Source organism: Zootoca vivipara, chromosome 16, assembly GCF_965207765.1.
Source record: "Zootoca vivipara chromosome 16, rZooViv2.hap1.1, whole genome shotgun sequence".
Taxonomy (NCBI): domain Eukaryota; kingdom Metazoa; phylum Chordata; class Lepidosauria; order Squamata; family Lacertidae; genus Zootoca; species Zootoca vivipara.
In genome coordinates, this window is record NC_142599.1 from 20,980,068 (window position 1) to 21,002,033 (window position 21,966).

Sequence of the window (21,966 nt, forward strand, 5' to 3'; positions counted from 1 at the left end):
TGTGTTGGCAACCCCCCCAAAAGCTCAACACCCCCCCCCCCATTTTTGTTGCGGTACCAAACAAATAGGGGTCGTCTTATACATGGGGCCGTGTTATACATGGAAATATACTGTAAGTTTTTATTGTATTGTGAAATTGCTTTGAAATGTTTCATGGGAAGCGATTCATAAATAAATGGATAAGGGTATATTTTCAAGCTACTGCGAGCCATTTTGTAATATTTATTATTGCTGTTTTATTATTTTTTCAAACATTTTCACAATAATCTTCACACCAAATAGTTGCATTGTTTTATGAATTCACTTCCCACCCATACTTCCGCAGAGTTTTTACTCAGACCCTTTCTACTGCATTATATCTTTTATCTACTACACAAAGTTTCTCTGTTACCATCATTTTATCATTTTTCTCCCCCGGCTTTTATCTCAAATCCTGCCTGTAATTTCATTTGACTATACTGTAGTATTTTTTTTTTTAAAAAAAGTTCACAAAAACATTTTGTACCTGCTTCTCCATTCAGCACCAGCACAGTGGCAGATTCCTATCGCTGGGTCAACCACACCGTGGGAAACAGGACGGTGATGGAAGAAGGCTACTACTATCTCAACAACTTCGACAATGTTTTGAACAGTTTTGGTAAGAGCACAAATCCAAGCGCCCTCTGCTGATGTAGCCAGGAAATGCCACTGGGGAATTTGGTAGGGACTTCTGCAAGAGACTGATGCTGCCTGTGAGCACGGTGGATTAAAATCAATGATTTTTTAAAAAATAACAATAATAAATTATTTGTTTAAATCGAATTTTTTATTTAAATCAGATTATTTTTATTTAGACTGATCAGATTTTTAAAATAAAATGCTTTTGGAAGAATTTTTTTTCTAAATACAGTTTTCTGTTTGTTACATTATAGTCCAAAGGCTATTCATCAGGAAATCTGCCAATGTATTTCTAATAGTATAACCAAATCAGTATTTTTTTATATAACTGTAAAAACTACTCTGAAAATTTATTATTCCAAAAATGAAACCTTCGTCTGGTTGTAAATATTAAGATTATACCAGCAAGAATGAGTCTTTCTGTAAAAAAAATGATTTAAATAAAGTCTTACTGACTAGTGATTTAAATCATGATTTAAATCGATTTGATTTAAATCAAATCCACCCTGCCTGTGGCCTCGGTCCAGTATACCTGAAGGAGCGTCTCCACCCCCATCGTTCTGCCTGGAAACTGAGGTCCAGTACCGAGGGCCTTCTGGCGGTTCCCTCGTTGCGAGAAGCCAAGCTGCAGGGAACCAGGCAGAGGGCCTTCTCAGTAGTGGCACACACCCTCCCATCAGATGTCAAAGAGAAAAACAGCTACCAGATTTTAATGTTTAATCAATTATTTTATTTTTCTGTTGGAAGCCGCCCAGAGTGGCTGGGGAAAGCCAGCCAGATGGATGGGGTATAAATAATAAATTATTATTATTATTATTATTATTATTATTATTATTATTACAGATTGTGTTGGGCAGGCTTAAGATTTTCCTTTGGCCTTCCCCACCACCAGCCTCCTTTTAAATAGGATAAACCATTACCAGCTCGGGATGGAGGGAGAATTTGTTTAGTGTGCTTTTTGCAGTGGATTGACCCAATCCAGCACTCCCAAGCTGAATTGCAGTTCAGAATGCAGCTCCAAGCAGGAGTGCAGATTTTATCTGGGTATCGTAAATCAGTCGCAGTTTGCAAAAAGCACATTAAAAAAAATAACATATTTTATATAAAACAATGTGTGGAATTGGCTGCATATAACATTCTCCGTCTGCTTGCAGACAGGTGAGTTTTAATGTGGTGTAACAGAGGGATCCAGTGGAACAGTTGTGCTACTGGGAACTTGTTATGCAATGGATTGGACAAAGATGACAGCAACCTGCTTATGTAGTCTCTTGTGCAAAGCGAATGACTTTCACATGGATACAACCCCTATTTTGAAAAAGTTCAAACTTCTCATAAAACAATGCAGACAAGATGCATATAATTTAAATGTAGATTTTTCATGCATTCTTAAAAAAAATAATGCACAAAGTGGGATGGAGTAGACCTATAATTGAGCTGTGCTCGGTCTACTCCTGGTCTAGTCTTAGATTCCTTCACCCATCAACTGTGCTGCCTAGGTCTGATGTGAATTGTAGTCTCAATACATCTGGAACACATCAGGTTGGAGAAGGCTAATCTACACAGATTACTTGGCAGCAGGAGTCTATACAGTCATACCTTGGAAGTCAAACACCTTAGTTGATGAACAAATCGGCCCCCGAACACCGCAAACCCGGTTTGCGAAAGTTTTTTGTGTTCCAGTTTCCGAACGTTTTTTGGAAGCCGAACATCCGATGCGGCTTCTGATTGGCTGCAGGAAGCTCCTGCAGCCAATCGGGAACCGCACCTTGGTTTTCTAACAGTTGGGGGAGTTGAACGGACTCCCGAAACGGATTAAATTCGAGAACCAAGGGACGTCTGTACATGATTCCTGCAAAACAGGCCCGGCGTGGGAGTTGTTCAGAAACATGGACCAGCCCCGTGATGGCTGCCCCTGTTGCTTTCCTTGATTGGATAGTGAGCCAGCCCCACATGGCCAATCAGAGATAATGACCTAGTGCTCAGTTCTCACCCAGGCAGTGAGCCCCGATTCACCACGCGCAATTGGCTCACTTTCGCCCAAGAAGGTCCATTCGCAGGAAGTGACCCAGTGTTCCAGTTTCATGTAGCCCCCAAACTCAAGACTACTGAGGGGGAACAGAGCCACAACAGTGACCATACAAGTGTTTGTTCTTCCCCTCTCTTTTCTTTTTCTTTTTGCAGTTACCCTGTTTGAGTTGACAGTCGTCAATGACTGGTACATCATCATGGTAAGTAGGTAGCACTCAGCCGCTCCCTGCCAGGAGCTTTCTTCTGTAATGATGTGGCTTGCGATTCCTTGGTGTCTGTGCTACTGCGCACTGGTTCATCACTAGCCATTTGATCATTGAGCATTGCAGGGAATATGCAAAACAAATGGGCACATGGAAGCAGTGCCTGATTTATGTATAAGCGAAACAAGCCTTAGCTTAGGGCCCCATTCCACTGAGCCTAGGGCTTGCTGATCAGAAGGTTGGCGGTTCGAATCCCTGTGACGGGGTGAGCTTCCGTTGCTTGGTCCCAGCTCCTGTCAACCTAGCAGTTCGAAAGCACGTCAAAATGCAAGTAGATAAATAGGAACCGCTACAGCGGGAAGGTAAACGGTGTTTCCATGTGCTGCTCTGGTTTGCCAGAAGCGGCTTTGTCATGCTGGCCACATGGCCTAGAAGCTATATGCCTGCTCCCTCGGCCAATAATGCGAGATGAGCGTGCAACCCCAGAGTCGGTCACGACTGGATCTAATGGTCAGGGGTCCCTTTACCTTTTTATATATAGGGTGCCTACATTCTGCATGGATGGTTATGTGCAAATGGCTTTAGATACCTATTAGGTCCATAAATTACCATATAGCATATATTCAACACAAAAAACAGCGACCATTTGTTGCTGGCAAAGGACAGCTGGACATATAAAGGGCCCCATTACCTTCAGTAGCTTAGGGCCTCATCAAACCTAAATCCGGCCCTGCATGGAAGTGAAAAGTAGAGGGAGGGAGCGCAATATGATGCTGGTAGGAGTGCTAGACTAATGCTGGGAAGACCTGGGTTCAAACCTGCCACTCTCAAGCATAAGGTCCACTGGGCAAACTTGGGCAAGTGTCCCTTGGTTCAAGCAGAGTGTCATTGAGGGGTTGAAATGAGTGTGAGAAGAGAGGGATCCCACATACAGTCCACGGAGCTCCTTGAAGGAAGACTTGGAAAATTTAAAAAATCTCCTAAATGAAGATTTAGAAATGCCCTATTATTCATGAGAACGAAGGCTGATCAGCTGCCCGTCTCCCTGGGTTAAAACAAATGAAAAACATTGCTACCCAAGGGAGGAGTTAGGCTAGGGGAAGATTTTCAGCGGTTGAATGGAAGCTTGGAGGGGGAAAGAGAACTATGATTCAGGCTTTGGAACATAGCTAGTTTCCTTGTACCAAGTCATATATTGTATTCCTGTCAACCCCAGTACAGTGGTACCTTGGTTCCCAAATGGCTTAGTTGCTGAACAACTTGGCTCCCGAATGCTACAAACCCGGAAGTAAGTGTTCAGGTTTGTGAACGTTTTTTCGGAAGCCGAATGTCCGACGCGGCTTCTGCGGCTTCCGATTGAGTGCAGGAAGCTCCTGCAGCCAATTGGAAGCCGTGGCCTTGGTTTTCGAACGATTTCGAAACGATTCCTGGAATGGAAAACCAAGGTACCACTGTATTGTCTGCTTTGACTGGCAGAAGGTCGCCACCTGTTTCCTGATTTGTTGCTTTTTCAAAACGTGAGGTTCTGGCGATTGGACCTGGGCCCTTCACCCTGCAGGTCATGTGATCCACCACCAAACCTATAGACTCTCCTCTTTGCACTCATGATCTCGGGAAGATGCCTTGTACTGAGACACACCACTGGTCTGCCTAGCTCAGCATTGTCTACAGTGGTTGGGAGCAGCTCTCCAGAATTTCGGGCGGGTTTCTCTCGGGTTTCTCTCTACCTGCCTGAAAATGCTGTTGGGAATTGATCCTGGGGCCTCCTGCATGCAAGGCGGGTGGCTCTGCCACTGAGCTACAGCCATTCCTCTATGCTGCAGGTGCCTTGGCTAGCCCAGGTTTTTGAGTCAGGATAACTCTGGTAATTGGGTGTCTTCATTATAACACTGAGATATCAAGTAACATAAGGAACATGGGGAAGGGGCCTTTTTAGGGGGCCAGAAGGATGCTAGATTCAAACTTTATTTAGTATTGTCCCCTCTCAAGCTGTTCCTAAAAAGAGTTATCTGGGGTGGGTCTCTGTCTTGGCATGCTTTCCTGCCAAATATTTGTGACCCATGGAAGGCGGGGGCAGGAAGAAACTTAAACACGTATAGCAGAGTTTCCAAAAAATTGATCAGAGGCAATTGAACTTCATCCAGCAGAGCTTTACTGGCACTGAAGGCAAATGAGCATAATGGTCACAAATCCAATACAATCAGGATTGGCACCGTCCATAAAAATCCAGTTGCAGCACTTAAAATAAAACTTAGGTAAAGGTAAAGGGACCCCTGACCATTAGGTCCAGTCGTGACCGACTCTGGGGTTGCGGCGCTCATCTTGCGTTATTGGCCGAGGGAGCCGGCGTACAGCTTCCAGGTCATGTGGCCAGCATGACAAAGCCGCTTCTGGCGAATCAGAGCAGTGCACGGAAATGCCATTTACATTCCTGCCGGAGCGGTCCCTATTTATCTACTTGCAACTTTGATGTGCTTTTGAACTGCTAGGTTGGCAGGAGCTGGGACAGAGCAACGGGAGCTCACCGCGTCGTAGGGATTCGAGCCGCCGACCTTCTGATCGGCAAGCCCTAGACTCTGTGGTTTGACCCACAGCACCACCTGCATCCCAAAATAAAACTTACAGTAACTTATAATAAGACTTAACCTTAACACTAACCATACAGAACAGAACACCAGAACAAAGAGATAGAAAGAGAAAGTTGAGTGAGTGAGACCCAGGCTCCTCCTGGCCTGACTATTCTAGTCAGTACAGTACAACCTTGACAGAAACATAACAGAACCAGTTTAAACCAGCTGTACTCAGCTTCCCAGAGAAATAACCAAAACACCAGAAACCTTTTTCCGGCTTCTCCCACATAGAAATAAACCACCTAGAATCCTCCTGAACTACTCAGAATGGGAAAGCTCTCTGCACATCAGGTCAATACTTTCTGCACTAAGAAATTAAAACTGACAATATTTTCCTTTCCAGGAAGGGGTGACATCAGAGACTTCGCACTGGAGCCGCCTCTATTTCATGATTTTCTATATTGTGACCATGGTAAGCAGAGTTGCCAACTATGCTATTTTGTGAAGCAGTTCTGTCACTACAGCCTGTATGTGTGATGCAGGCGTGGGGCCTCCAGGCCATAGCTGCCAAGTCTCACGTTTCCCCCGGGAAATCCCCGTTTTTCCAGCTGTTCCTAGCTGAAAAAACGGATTTTTTTGTTTTTCCCCGGTTTATTCTGGCACGGCAGCCATTTTGGAACTGGGCGGAGCATGCTCAAAAGCGACTTTTGAGGCTGCTCTGCCCAGTTCCAAAATGGCTGCAGTGCGACTTCTGGTGCGGTGGCCATTTTGGAACTGGGCAAAGCAGCATCAAAAGTCACTTCTGAGCATGCTCCGCCCAGTTCCAAAATGGCGGCAGCGCTACTTCCAGTCTGCTATTTCCGGCCCGGTCCCTTATTTCTCTGACAGCAACTTGGCAGGTATGCTCCAGGCTTTGTTGGACTCCAGCTCCCATCAGCCCCAGACAATGGTCAGGGATGATGGGCACCATAGTCCAGCAAATTCAGCAGGTCCACACACTCCCTGCCCTGTCCTGTAGCCTTCAAAGTCACTCCCAAGGACCAGAAATATAGTTTGCCAGCAAAGTAGTCAGACTTTGCTTTTTGGTGCATGATCATCTGATGAAGGGTTGTAGCATCATTTCTGGTTGATCCTAGAGTAGGGTTTCCCAAACTTACGTATGTCTCCAGCTGTTTTTGGACTACAACTCCCATAACTATTATTTAGAAGACATCTGAAGGCATCCCTGTTTCGGGAAGTTTTTAATGTTTGAAGTTTTATTCTGTTTTTAGTCCTCTGTTGGGAGCCACCGAGAGTGGCTGGGAAAACCCAGCCAGATTATTATTACCGGTATTATTATTATTATTATTATTATTATTATTATTATTATTATTACTACTACTACTACTGTATATTCTGACGTATAAGATGACTGGGCGTATAAGACAACCCCCAACTTTTCCAGTTAAAATATAGAGTTTGGGATATACTCGCCATATAAGAAATATGACCCGGCATATAAGACGACCCTCGACTTTTGAGAAGTTTTTCCTGGTTTAAAAAGTAGTCTTATACGCAGGAATATACAGTATTATTATCCCTGGCTAGCAGGACCTTTGGGCAGGGATGGTGGGAATTGTAGTCCAAAAACAGCTGGAGACCCAAGTTTGGGAAACCATGATCTAAAGCCTGGTTTGTTCCCAGAGCTCAGAGTGGGCTACATTGTGCTAACCCCCAATGACTGAACTGTCACCTTATCCTACTCCATAAGTCAGCTTGAGTAGAACAGAAAATAAATAATTTGGATGAGCTGTTTTTGCATTGCGCCGACCTTTTCCTTCCCCCACAGGTGGTGATGACAATAATTGTAGCCTTTATATTGGAGGCGTTCGTGTTCCGTATGAACTATAGCCGGAAGAACCAAGATTCAGGAGGTCAGTGGGGTCACCTTTGAAACCTGTTTGTTTCCGCCCTTATTTATAATAATATTTTCAGACCACCTCCCAGGCACCGTATCAAAACGGTGCGCGCGCACACACACAAAATGTGTGAGTGAAAAAAGCATTTAAAAAATCTGTAGAAACCGTACAGAATAATCATAAAGAGGCTGGCTCATCCTAAGAGAGTGGAAACAAATGAACATAGAATCATAGACTTGTAGAGTTGAAAGGGGGACTCCAAGGTCCATTGTCCAACTGCCTACATTGCAGGAGTCACAGCAGGAATCAACTTTTTAAAAGCACCTTCAAAAGATTCTGTAAGTTAAAAGCAACAATGCCTGCTGAAATATTGGGACTAGTGGCACTGAATGGGTGTAGCAGCACTTTTGAGCCATTTTATTTATTGATTGATCCAACAGCAGTCAGCCTTCTATGGGCCACACGGGACAGGAAGGCAGGACTAGCCGTCGCCTGATGTCATCGTACATCAGGTCCCCCAAATGTCAAGCCAAAATTCTTCAGCAATGAAGAGTCGCGTGCGGGTGCATTGTGAGCGAGCTCCCCCATTCTTCCTCTGCAGCCACGTCTTGAACTCCCCCCGCCCCCCGCTGGGCACTGTGTGATGACTTCGTGTGTGTGCCCCGGTGGGCATGGCTTGCCCAAAATGGCCTGGTGGGCCAAGTCAAAGAGGCTTGGGCAGGCCTGATTTTGCCTGAAGTTTCCTTGCCACTTCCCCCTTCCATTACCCAGACAAGCCTTGTCCTTGCCTTTCTCCTCTGCAGAAGACATGGGCATTGTTTTCGAGAGAGAAGTCTCTAAGGAGGAACTGACAGCTGTCGCAGAGCTGTATGGAAGGAACTGCATTGCATCGGCTGCCAGCCAGCTGCTCAAGGTCATTTCCCAGATGGACAGGCACAGGGTGAGTAATGGGGGCTGGAATTCCAGCATCTTCTGTTCACCACTTTCCAGGTATCCTCTCTCACCTCGCCACCACTTGGCTGGTCTTGTTCAGAATGGTAAGGCTTAAGTCACTTCTGATTTAGAATGCTAGAGGGTATCCCTCTGTGGCCACTGGTCCTCAAAGAGGAAGGGAACGGAGCAATTCAGATTCCCCCTCCCCTTCACAGTGTGGTGTACTGGTTAAGAGTGGTAGACTCGTAATCTGGTGAACCGGGTTCGCTTCCCCACTCCTCCACATGCAGCTGCTGGGTGACCTTGGGCTAGTCACACTTCTTTGAAGTCTCTCAGCCCCACTCACCTCACAGAGTGTTTGTTGTGGGGAGGAAGGGAAAGCAGAATGTTAGCCGCTTTGGGTAGTGATAAAGCGGGATATCAAATCCAAACTCTTATTTTTCTTCATCACATGTTGCATATTTTTCCAGCACACACTGGAATGCCACAAGAAGTATGTAGTAGATTTTTTCAAGAACCACACCATTGTGATGTTTATGGCAACTTCATTTGCCCTTGGCCATAGCAGTGGCTGCTTGGGAACCCACAAAAGTGGTGTCCCCAAGCCTATAAATTACACAGGATTATACAGAGAGGCATTCCCTCACCTTAGCTTTACCCAGGCATAGAAATTAAGTCCCATTCTCAGAGGAAAATCATGCCTGCATAATACGGGCTAGATGCCTGATTCATCTAGAACAACTCACTCGACTCGAGGCTGAGTTTTTTCTCCACAAAAGTTCTCAATACCCTTTTTTTTACAGTTGGAGTAAGCAGATTCTCCTAATAATATACTTTCAAGTACTTTTTTTTTTACATCGCTTCCAGCGTTCAAAACTCGCATTGTTCTAGGCGTATTTCGCGACAGGGAATTTCATTAGTGCGGGCAGTTTCTGAGCTCTGGGGGCAGTACTGTGCCTAAGATTTCCAATTAAAACTGCAGAGTGGAAGGAAAGGAGGACCTTTTTTCTGCTTCCCCACTTCCAGCTACTCTCTGAAGACTGGAGAAGAGACCCTCTTAGGGGGTGAGTGGGCAGGGGAAGAACTAGACCATGTGAAGAAGGAACATAATATTTTAGCTGCAGTTCATTCATTTTCAGCATTGTAAAAAAACGCACCTAGACATTCCATTGTTGCGCCCATAACCTAGGTTTCGGGTGCCATTAGCTCCTAGCTTTCATATCTCAGTTTTGAACACTGATCGTTTCACACGTAGACTATCTATCAAGCATATACAATAATTCCCACTACAGGCACCAGGTTCCCATAACTTCAGCTTCCTGACAAACACAGGTAGGACTGTAATACAGTGGTACCTCGGTTTATGAACACAATTGGTTCCAGAAGTCTGTTCATAAACTGAAGCGTTCATAAACTGAAGCGAACTTTCCCATTGAAAGTAATGGAAAGTGGATTAATCCATTCCAGACGGGTCCACGGAGTACTCAACCTGAAGCGTACTTAACCCGAAACATGGGTGTAATTGGTTCGGGAAGTCTGTTCATAAACTGAAGCGTTCATAAACTGAAGCAAACTTTCCCATTGAAAGTAATGGAAAGTGAATTAATCCGTTCCAGATGGGTCCATGGCGTTCGTAAACCGAAAATTCGTAAACCGAGGTGTTCATAAACCGAGGTTCCACTGTATTCACATCTTAACAGTGTGTACATGCCCCCCCCAAACACACACAGAGCTGCATGGGGGGGGGAACAAAACCTGTCCCCCTGTTGAAATGAACATAAATGAAACAAATTTCATTTATTTGTATCTAGTCATCAGAAAATTCCAAAACTGACATTTAACAGAAGTGAAGTAGCACAAGGTAACTTCAGTGGGAGTTAACTCCGATCTTAATAAGGTACAACATGGACAAGTTTAAATGCTGGATTTTCCCAAGCAAATCACATCAATGTTTCCATTTAATAAAAAGGAAACCTTGTTTTTGTTTTAACTAAAATTAAAATTAAATGCATTTATGCAAATCTGAAGAAAATCGTGTAAGACGTAAATGCCCCTGGCTTTCAAGAATTTATCTCCTCCTATCTGAAAGAAAGCCTGCAGTGGTCGCAGTTCTGCATTTGTCTTGAGTTCCCTGTAGATAAAGTTAAGAGATGTGCTCAGGTCTCTCTTGGTGGCGAGATCCCTGTGTGCTCCTAGCAGCACCCGTGTTCGCTACGATCCAACTCTGGCACCCTTCAGTGGCAGTTGCCTTCCTCTTACTGCTTCCCTTCCATCACTTTAGCAAACGTCCATGCTGTTCCTGGGGCGGCGGTCAAGGACCAAAAGCGATTTAAGCATGAGAATGTATGAGGAAGAGATACAGGTAAGATGTGCGAAACTGCTCTCATCCTACTTATGGTTATGCAATGGTCCCTGTAGCTTGGGGGACTCAGGGATCTTCTCGGAGGTTCCGCCAGCCCTGTAAAGGTAAAGGTAAAGGGGCCCCTAACCATCAGGTCCAGTCGTGTCCGACTCTGGGGTTGCGGCGCTCATCTCGCTCTATAGGCCGAGGGAGCCGGCGTTTGTCCGCAGACAGCTTCTGGGTCATGTGGCCAGCATGACAAAGCTGCTTCTGGCGAACCAGAGCAGCGCACGGAAACGCCGTTTACCTTCCCGCAGGAGCGGTCCCTATTTATCTACTTGCACTTTGACGTGCTTTCGAACTGCTAGGTGGGCAGGAGCTGGGACCGAGCAACGGGCGCTCACCCCGTTGCAGGGATTCGAACCGCCGACCTTCTGATCAGCAAGCCCTAGACTCTGTGGTTTAACCCACAGCGCCACCTGGGTCCCTGGTGTAGAACTGGCCAAATCAATACTGCCTAGGAGAGTGGGCAAGTTTCCCCAGCCTCATGCCTTTAAAGCAGAGGTGGGGACTCTCTGTCTTTGCCAGGTGCTGTTGGGGCTACACTTCCTTTCTATCTTCCCAGACCATTGGCTATGCTCGCTGTGGCTGATGGGAGTTGGAGTCTAGCCAGCTGTTTTTAATGTTGAAATGCGCCCTATATAATAATAGTAATTTATTATTTATACCCTGCCCATCTGGCTGGGTTTCCCCAGCCACTCTGGGCGGCTTCCAACAGAAATATTAAAATACACCAATTTCTTAAAGATTAAAAGCTTCCCTAAACAGGGCTGCCTTCAGATGTCGTCTAAAAGTCTGGTAGTTATTTTTCTTTTTGACATCTGGTGGGAGGGCGTTCCACAGGGCGGGCGCCACTACCGAGAAGGCCCTCTGCCTGGTTCCCTGCAACTTGGCTTCTCGCAGCGTGGGAACCGCCAGAAGGCCCTCGGCGCTGGACCTCAGTGTCCGGGCAGAGCGATGGAGGTGGAGATGCTCCTTCAGGTATACTGGACTGAGGCCGTTTGGGGCTTCAAAGGTCAGCACCAACACTTTGAATTGTGCTTGGAAACGTACTAGGACCGTAAGGTAAAGGATGGGCAATAAATGGCTCTCTCCATATGAACCTACCTGGACCCTCAGATCATATTCTGAGACCTTCCTTTGTGTGCCCTCCTTCATAAGAGGTCCAGAAGGTAGTAACACGAGAAGTGGTCTTTTCTGCAGTGGCTCCACACTTGTGGAATGCTCTCCCCAGGGAAGTTCAACTGGCACCCTCATTATACACTTTTAGGTGCCAGGAGAAGACATTCCTCTTTAATCCAGGCCTTTGGCTGATTGACATACATTTTAACTGTGTTGTGGAAGGGAGGAATTATTGGTTTGTTTTTGTTCTTATTTTTATTATGTGTTTTGTGTAGTTTTTTGTTGAGATGTGCCTTGAGATGATGGTGATTAATAATAATAATAATAATAATAATGCTATTATTATTACAAACAGAATATTGGGTTCGTGCACAATTCATTGCAGACATTCACGATTTGAGGGCAGGCTGCGGGTGTGGGAAATGAAATGATCCCAGTATTGTTGCCTCTTCCCACAGGAGTGGTATGAAGAGCACTCCAGGAAAGAAGAAAGGCAGTTTCCCTGGCAGGAGGACGACCGGCCGCTCCATCAGCCCCCGCCGTTTCCAGGCCTCCGCCAGCGCTCTCAGACCATTATCTAAGCCCAGCTCACCTAAGCTGCTGCTTTGTCTGCTGTGCATTAACCACCCCGTTTACTTACTTTGCAAAGTACATCTCAAATTAATGCATAGCGTAGTCTGGCAGAAGGAGGTCTCCTGGCACTCTTGTGTAACAAGTGTTTCGGCTCTCCCTTTTGCAAAAGCTCATCCCTGTCTTTAAGGCATAACCAGAGTACTGCAAGGTGGCTGGGCATTATGCAAGGGACGGGGGGCTGGTTAACAGGGTAGCCATACTTCTGGGATTTGTCTAGTGTAAAGCAGCCAGGGGTTGATTGGGCTATCTTTCCCCAGTACAGCTGGATAAAATGGTCAGCTGGAGTTATACAATCAGGCTGCTTATACAATCAGGCTGCATCAGCAGTTCCATCAGCAGAAAAAAACAAAACACCACAATTTACTGCCACAGTTTGCCTGTCTGTAACTCTAGCTAGGCTGCCCAGTTTTCAGTAGGACTGCCCTTTTGAGGTTCAGTTCTGTCCTCATCATCTCCATAATGGTTCAATAAGCTGCTGTGGCTCTACAGCATTTTCCCTTCTCCAACAAGGTTTGTTCCCTTGTTGGGCACAAGTCCTCTACTCTCAAACTGGACGAAACCTGGAAACTGGTGAATGAAGGAATCCCACCACTGCAACTGGCAGAGGGGCTGCTCGTCGTGGTGGAAGCAGCTCAGCCTGTGGGCATGTGTTAAAAGTGTTGTAAAAAAAGCAATAACTTTGAAAGAAGGAAAACTGACCAAGGTGTAATTACTGCCGTCACTGCACAGCAGGGTCCAGGTTGATCCTCATCACTTGCTGCAATTTAAAAAATGAATAAATTTACCAGCTCCTTATTAGCCGTTGGGTCTGTCTGACAGCCTTCCACCACACAAGCAAGAGGTAAATAGAGATGCAGCAGAGTTCTCCTTTGGTTTGCAATATGAACATTTGACGACATGTAATGCTTGCCTCAGATATGACGGTGCTGTAGCCCTCCCAAATTCTTCTCCGGCTTAGAATGTTACTCTGAGCTGGAGAAGAATTCCATGCCTCCCACCTACCTACCTAAACTCTGTTGCTTATAAGGGGGGGGGGGAGGTCTTTCTCCCCATGAACTATTATTATTCCCAGCAGTACTGGGAAATGGAGCTTTCCTTCTCCTCTTGACTGTATGCCGTAGCAGCACATAATGAAGGCAGAGACAGAACTTCCTGCTGCAAGATAAACAAGTGTGAAGGTGCTTTTATTGGTCCAATTTTAACTTTAGTAGGCTCAGAATAAGCCAAGCTATTTCCCAGGTGTTGGTTTTTTTCCGGGATGTGTGTGTGTGATAAGAAGAAGAGGGCTTATTCAGAGCAAATCTGTGTTACCACTACAAGTGAGTAAAACAGCGGTGTTTGTGTTTGCAGAATCCCAGCTGACCCGATCTGTCTCAAAGACAGACGAGGAGCTTTCCCTACAGTGGTCAGGGAAGATGCTCCCTTGAGAGAGATTCTGTTGGCAGAACAAACCATTGGCCTCGCAGCACCTGCCTCTAGGCAGATTCTAAAACCCCAATAGTGGCCTGCTCAGGGAAGCCATGCCTGTTTAACTCAGTTCCAGCCTTCCTTAAGGAGAGAGCGGATATGTGCAGCAGTAGTACCAAGTGCTGCCTAAGATGCGGGTGAGAGTTCTTTCACGCACTGCAGAAAACATCAACCAGCAGTGATTGCTGCCCCTGCCTCTCTTTTTTTGGTGCATATAACTTACTTGCTGATGGAAAGCAAATTCCGACCTCGTGATGGTGAAATTGAAGTTTCGTGCCCCTTCATGGACCAGACCACTAACTAGCCCAAGGCTAGCCAGTGTGTCGGCCTCCAGATGTTGGTGAGCTCCATCAGCCTTGCATGGCCAGAGATGGTGGGAAATGGAGCCCATCCACAGATGGAGGGCGCCGTGTTGGCTACCCCTTGAACTAGCCTAAGGATCAAACCTGTGTGCAGCATATATCTGGGCCAACAGCCCCCCTCCACTGATTATAGACTCTTGGGGCCGCTATTCTTAAGAAGTGTTTCCCCCCTAACAGCTGTGTAGTTTCTGCTACTCTACAAAGCTGGAGTCTGAGGCTTTGAGGGAACCCAATTAGTCTCTGTAGAATATTGCTGCTGTGGTCTCAGAACCGAGACATGTTACCTGAGCTGTACTGCTAACTAACTGACCCGTAACTCAACTTGCACTGTATATGCCCCAGCCCCCAAACTCCTTACCAGAATAAGCTAGTGATAATTCCAGAAACTGCTTCTTGCAGGATGGAAGGAAACACAAACCTCAGCGGGTCTATCTTCTAACTTGTCTTTTTCTCCTTGGCTTCCTCCAACACTTAACTCCAAAGACAATCACTTGCAGGAACGTTAACACAATGGGAGGTTTTGTTCACTGTGAGTTTGTATGGGAAACTGTAATGATGATGTCTGAAACAGTGTTATAGAGATATTTACAGGCACATTTAATAAACCTTTTAAAGCGTTCCTTTCTTCTTTGTTTTCTGCATTTATTTGCAAAGGGCGTTGGGGGAGGTGAAACAGCTACTGAACTTCGGCGAAGACCAGGCCACTTCCTGTGGCAAGAGCGCTTCTTTTCAAAAAGTATGCAAGCCATAGGTAGAGCTTTCATGTTTTCACAACTGCACATGCCGTCTACTCAACATTTAGATACACAGGGAAGAAAAGGCTTCTTAGCACTTAGGTCTCTCTGTCTCCCTTCACCTTCCATCTGCTTACCCGTTCCTTCCACCGTTCCCCCTTTTCCTAAATTGAAGGTGGTTTTTGGTCATTGCCCCTATTTGTAAGCCAAAAGCAAGGGCTGTTCATTTCTTCTTTTGTACAGTAGTACTACTAAGCAAGCTTAGGTATTTTATGGAGAGTAACGCTTCCTCTACAGCAGGCACCCCCAAACTTCGGCTCTCCAGATGTTTTGGACTACAATTCCCATCCTCCCCTACCACTGGTCCTGTTAGCTAGGGATCATGGGAGTCGTAGGCCAAAACACCTGGAGGGCCGCAGTTTGGGGGTGCCTGCTCTACAGTGCTCATGCAGACCCCCCAAGTGTCCCTATTTTCCAGGGACAGTCCCGGATTTACAAAAGCCATCCTGGTTTCCGATTCCATTCCAGAATGTCCCATTTCCCCCTTAAGGACGTTCCTATTTTCATCAGAGAAATGGTGGAGGGTATGGAGTTATGCTATCCTTGAGCCAAGGAGATAAGTAACTAGGCAACCTTAAGAGCTAATCTGAATGCAGCCCTGTATAGTTTTATTACGTTTTTATATATGTTGGAAGCCACCCAGTGTGTCTGGAACAACCCAGTCAGATGGACAAGGCTTAAATAATAAAATTAGTGGTACCTTAGAGCAGTGTTTCTCAACCAGTGTGCCTCCAGATGTTTTGGGACTACAACTCCCATCATCCCTAGCTAGCAAGACCAGTGGTCAGGAATGATGGGAGTTGTAGTCCCAAAACATCTGGAGGCACACTGGTTGAGAAACACTGCCTTAGAGTTACAAACGCCTCAGGTTACAAACACTTCAAGTTACAAACTCCTCTAACCTGGAAGAGTTACCTCGAGTTGAGAACTTTGCCCCAGGATGAGAACAGAAATCATGTGCCGGCGTCGTAGCGGCAGCAAGAGGCCCCATTAGCGAAATCACACCTCTAGTTAAGAACCGTTTCAGGTTAAGAACGGACCTCCGGAACGAATTAAGTTCGTAACTAGAGGTACCACTGTACCGGTATTATTATGAAATAGGACATCCTTATTTTCATCAGAGAAATGTTGGCAGGTATGCTGATACACAACACACTATTGATGGTTTGCATACTCCTTGCACATAAATCCTCTTCCAGCATCGGAACTGTGGTAAAAGTAAGGTGCGTGGCCTGGACAAACTCCCAAGGACCGGACAGAGGTTTGATTCGGCCTCTAGCATTGAAGTCCCCAACCCCAGTGCAGCAATGAAGACAAGAAGAGTTAATTGTGTTTTGCCTTTATTAACATACCAGATGCTACGCTGTGCTGAGCAGAGAAAAGGGTTTAACAGGAAGGGAGAGTACTGCTGTTATTGGCACCTGATGCAAACACTTGATAAGTCTTAAGGCTGAAGGAGATTCCTTAGAAAAGTAAGCAACATTCAAGGAAGCACTGGCTACTTCCCTTCAAAAACCCTGGCTGCATATACTTTTGATGCACACAACTCACATCCATTTGGGTTCATGGTCCAGAAGTTAATTGCAGCAACTCTTGGCTTCGTATAACAACCCTAATCTCTAGCTCCCAGCACCAACAATTCATATAACAAAGCAATTTTTGCAGCCCACTCTCCCAAGGAGATTCCCTGAGCACAGCTTTCTCACAGCGGTAAGGGGAAGAACAAAAAGAGTTGGCCAAAATCTGCTTAGTTGCCTCCAGGAGGTTTTTGAAAACAAGCAAATAAGAATTGGCCACTCGAACTAGCCCCGTAGCGGCTTATATGCATTATTATTCATAGTGATGGCTCAGGGCGAGTTCTCTCTTCAGTGTTATCGTTCTGAGGTAGATTTGTTAAAGAGAGACTACACTTGTCCGAAGCTACACTTCACTACATAAGAGAGAGGTTTTAAACGTACGATCTCCCAAGCATAAAAGAAGTCTACCTCGCTCTGTTGTTTGGGATCCATTACAATTCGTGGTGAGGACATGTGACCTGAAACACAAGTTTGCTGTCGCTTAGCTTCCAACTTAGAAATGTGTCCTCACCTTATTTGCCATTTTGGGATACAGCAGATTGCAGTGGGGAATCAAACATTGGGTGGCAGAAAGCAGAACCACTGAAGTTAATGGACATACCTAACTTAGGTTGATTAATTTCAATGGGCCTACTCTGAGCAGGAACTTCACTGAATACAAACCTCCCACCAAAAGCAATAAATTGCATGGAAAGCAGCAATCAGGATTCCTTCGGGATTTCTACCACCATTGTTTCAGGATTCTCCCAGCTGACAGATTTAAGAGCCTTTATAGACACCGACATGAAAGCAGCAAACCCTTCCAGCTTTCTGTCGTTCAACTACAGGCTGCCATTTGCACCAGCTGGTACCCTGGAGCAGCTATCAGGGCTCCATCAGCATCTGTCCGCACTAATGTCTTCCCTGAGAAACCAGATGGGTAGGCAGCCATTTTAATTTCCCATGATGCTACACAGGGTGGGCATGGTAGGGACCCTATCGCAGAGCACTTTGCCAGCCCTGTAATGACTTTGCTTCTGGGTAACGGTTATATGTGATAATTTCTGCATAGGGTTTGCACAGACACCGAAGGCTTCCTTGGCAAAACTCCTCAGAACGGAGAATGGTTCTACTTGAAGGTGCACAGAGCTTAAGAGCACAGAACAACTGAGGTACAAAACGGTTGCTATAAAACAAATTGGCAATGCAAATCACAGGGGGAGGAAATATGATAAAAATACAGATGTCTTTGTTACAATAAAACCATAAACACTCCAGTAATAAATCCTTTGTGGTATACGTTTCGAATATGCCAAATACTTTCCCACCACAAACGTCTTCCATCAATGGTGTCATGTAAAACAAAGAAAATGGCAAATACCTAAAAACTAAAAAAAAAAAAAACACCTACCAGTCCAGGATAAACAAATAAGCAAACAAAACCCAACCTTGAGACTAATAGGTTTTGGTTCTTGCATACAAAACTTTAGAGGACAAAACACTTCAAAACTTCAATTGAAAACATCAATCTTGAAGAAAACTGTCAATTCTCAATAAGCCCTCATTATGATAATGCAAACTTCAGCCTGACCAAATGTCAGCATTAACTTGCAAAGTCTTGAGGTTAAATTTGAATCAAAGCCTACTGGTATCAGCTTGTCATTATTTATCCAAGACACACTAACATTTTTAAAAAGAGCTAAATCACATTTCTTTATTCATTTCCTCCCCAACCTTCACCCTAAGGTCCCAGGGAGGGTTACAATATTAAAACACAACTAAAAAAAACATATTTAAACAACTTGCAATCATAAAAATAAGGTGGATCCTAAAAGTAATTTAGTTTCCCTGATGCTATCTTAGGCCTTTGCAGACCTTTTGTTCTGAAATCTATTTGGCACATGTTGAAGAAGACTTCATAAGATTTGCCCTACTAAGTTCATTATTGGATGTTTTCTAAATATGATAAATTTTACTGTAATAAAGATTTGTGAATTTTATCTATTCTCCCCCTTAACTCCCAGAATCCTTTAAAAACAACAACAACCTAAATACATTTTAAAACATCTTTAAAATTGCTGACGTTTCATCAAGTGATAAAATTTGTAGTTTGCAGGTACACCAATGCAAGGAATAAATGCAGTGTGATACCAATAAGAGCTTATTCCCAATATTTGTCTATTGCAGATGTGGGGAACCTTTAGCTCTTCAGACACTGCTGAACTCATAGCTGTCAAGTTCTCCCTTTTTTTAAGGGAAATTCCCTTATGCTGAATAGGCTTCCTCGCGAGAAAAAGGAAAACTTGACAGCTATGCTGAACTATAGCTCCCATTAGCCCTGGCAAGCATGGTCATTGGGCTAGGGCAGGCACCCCCAAACTTCAGCCCTCCAGATGTTTTGGACTACAATTCCCATCATCCCTGACCACTGGTCCTGTTAGCTAGGGATCATGGGAGCTGTAGGCCAAAACATCTGGAGGGCCGTAGTTTAGGGATGCCTGGGCTAGGGGCTGATGGGAGTTGTAGTTCAGTGGTAGTTGGAGGATCACCATCTATTGTTTCTGGTTAGTAACATTTAAACCTAATACAGTAGTGACACTAGTGAGATGACTTCCTAGAGCGGGGATGGAGGAAACTGGTGGCCTTCCAGAGGCTGTTGGGACTTCAACTCCAATCAGGCCCTCACAGCACGACCAGCAGAGAGGGATGATGGGAGTTGAGGTCTAGAAACACCTGCAGGGTCCTCAGGTTCCTTCATCCCCATCACAGAGAAACACTTGGAAATGGATACAGTCATACCTTGGTTCTCAAACGGCTTTGTTGTCGAACAAATCGGCTCCCAAATGCCGAAAACCTGGAAGTAAGTGGTCCAGTTTTTGAACGCTTTTTGGAAGCCGAACATCTGCCGTGGCTTCCACTTGAGTGCCAGAAGCTAATGTGTTGGCAATTCAGAAAATTAACATGGATAAAAAGGGGTTAACATATGAGGAAATAGTGACTAAATCCAAAGAAGGATTCAAATTGAAGACATATGAACAAATAAAGGACAGGCTGGCAGGATGGATACAATATCACCAAATCAATGATTTGTTTATGAAGGACAGGAAGAATTTGGGCTTTGAAGAAAAGAAATCTAAATTTCAAATTGAACTTTTGGGAAGCAACCAAAAAACGTTGTCTAAAATGTATAACCTACTGCTAGATTGGCACACAATGGACGAGGCAGTGAAGGATTCAATGATAAAATGGGCAATTGATATTGGGCATAATATAGAAATGGAGGCATGGGAAAAACTGTGGCAGGAAAATTTAAAATTTACTGCCTGTACAGCCTTAAAGGAAAACGTTATGAAGATGACCTATCGCTGGTACTTAACCCCGGTCAAATTAGCCAAAATGTACAGACTGCATAATAAGGCTCGTTGGAAATGTAAAACAGCTAACGGAGAATTTTTTCATATGTGGTGGGGGTGTCCTAAGATAAAAAACTTTTGGGAAGCGGTTTATAATGAACTCAAAAAGATACTTAGGTACACCTTCAAGAAAAAACCTGAAGCCTTTTTATTGGAGCTGTTAGATAACGAAATTAAAAAAACTGACCAGCGATTTTTCTTGTATGCCACAGTGGCCGCGAGGCTACTAATCGCCCAAAAATGGAAGTTAGAAGAGGTACCCCAGATTACGGAATGGCAAACGAAGCTATTAGACTTGATGGAAATGGCTAAGCTAACTTATAGAATAAGGGATCAGGGTGACGTGAAATTCCATAGAGAATGGAGTAAGTTTGTAGAATATGCAAGAAAGAACTATAATGGAATGAAAACGTTGGCGGTAATGAGTTAAATTCTTCATTGTTGATTATCAAGAATAGTTGAAATACGCGAGAAGTGAGAACTAATATACCTGTTGGTGGGGTGGGGGGAAGTCCGAGCTGGAGACAGCTACGTATTGTTTGGACTAATATGTAATGTATAAGTTGCTGAAAATGGAAAATCAATAAAAATTTATTGGTTAAAAAAAAAAAATGAGTGCCAGAAGCTCCTGCAGCCAATCGGAAGCCGCACCTTGCTTTTCAAACAGTTTCGGGAGTCCAGAATGGAGAACCAAGGTATGACTGTATTCCCAAACCACAGGCCATAAATACCAATTGAATGCCAAGGAACATACTTATGAGTAAAATAGCAGAAGAGGAGCCTGCTGGATGAGACCAGTGCTATCTAGTATAGCATCATGTTCCCACAAGGGCCACCCAGATGTTCCAGTGGGAAACCAGCAGGCAGGACCAGAGCACGAAAACACTCTCTGTCCTGTGGTTTCCAGCAACTGGTATTCAGAAGCACCCAAAGTTAGCTGGATGGAGTCTGCTATTCAGTTTTCCTCTTGCCTTTGTGTTCCTGTGTTGCACAGCAGGACTCCCAAAGAGTTCTCAGACCCAGCAGTTAAAACACTGCCCATGTCCAGCTCCCCACCCCCAAAGAATCTCCTAGCTGTAACCATTGAGACATTCTCTGTGGTTGCCCCATTGTGTCACTCTTAACGAGGCAGGTTAAAACAAGGGAGTGGGAAAAGTTCTACTAGGTTTCCAAACACTGATGAATGAAACATTCTGAGATCGGATACCCGCAGACAGAATTGCCCAATGGAGAGAAACCAGCAGGGCCTCCCCCCCTTTTTTTTGAGGAACAACAGGACAGGGGAAAGCTTTTCGGGACGTCTTTGTCCAGACACACCGTCTGGGTGGATTAACCGAGCTGGCCACTGTGCAAGGCTCCCAGACTTCCAGTTGCTCAACACGGGTGCTGAAAAGCTTGTGTGATCCTGCGGAGCGTTGGTCAAGCACCAATCCCAAGTATAAAACTGCCTTGTCATTCCTCTGGTTCCCAGGATGAAACTGACCGGAAATTAGCAGTCAGTCAGGAAATCACATGCAGCAAGATGCAATTGTGCAAACTCAGCTTACAATTTTGTGGGCCCAGAATGAAACAAAATAAAACGGGTTTGCTGCAAAAAAGTGTGGGGGTGGGGAGTGACAATAACACAGCAGGCCACAACACACACAAGTTGTGCAGGTTGTGCAAGCATGCTCATGATGCGACAACTTCTGCAGCCTGTAGCTGTACGCTGGGCTATAGTCTTGAGTTCTCAAAGGGCATCATTTCCACCTCCCAAAAAATCCTCCAGAGAACAAAGCAGTTAATAGTGCAATCCTATCCACGTCTACATAGAAATAAGTCTTACTTCAATAGGGCTTGCTCCTAGGTAAAATAAGGTTAGGATGGCAGCCTTAATGATTCAGCCAGCTTTCTTCCCTGCTTTTCGAATGGAAATGATCCAAGGCTGGG

General features: G+C 44.9%; 1 protein-coding gene across 4 annotated transcripts in view; it reads left to right on the forward strand.

Moving 5' to 3' along the window:
* Nucleotides 1–14,893, forward strand: part of TPCN1 (two pore segment channel 1) — a 57,207-nt gene extending 42,314 nt beyond the window's left edge. For all 4 annotated transcript variants that reach the window (XM_060269636.2, XM_060269637.2, XM_035098067.3 and 1 more), the window contains 7 exons: nucleotides 522–637; nucleotides 2,839–2,885; nucleotides 5,862–5,930; nucleotides 7,287–7,371; nucleotides 8,160–8,296; nucleotides 10,571–10,651; nucleotides 12,271–14,893. In XM_060269636.2, coding sequence (XP_060125619.2) covers nucleotides 522–637; nucleotides 2,839–2,885; nucleotides 5,862–5,930; nucleotides 7,287–7,371; nucleotides 8,160–8,296; nucleotides 10,571–10,651; nucleotides 12,271–12,393 — 658 coding nt within the window. In that variant the 3' untranslated portion in view covers nucleotides 12,394–14,893. The remainder of the gene's footprint in view (nucleotides 1–521; nucleotides 638–2,838; nucleotides 2,886–5,861; nucleotides 5,931–7,286; nucleotides 7,372–8,159; nucleotides 8,297–10,570; nucleotides 10,652–12,270) is intronic.
* Nucleotides 14,894–21,966: the final 7,073 nt, after the last annotated feature.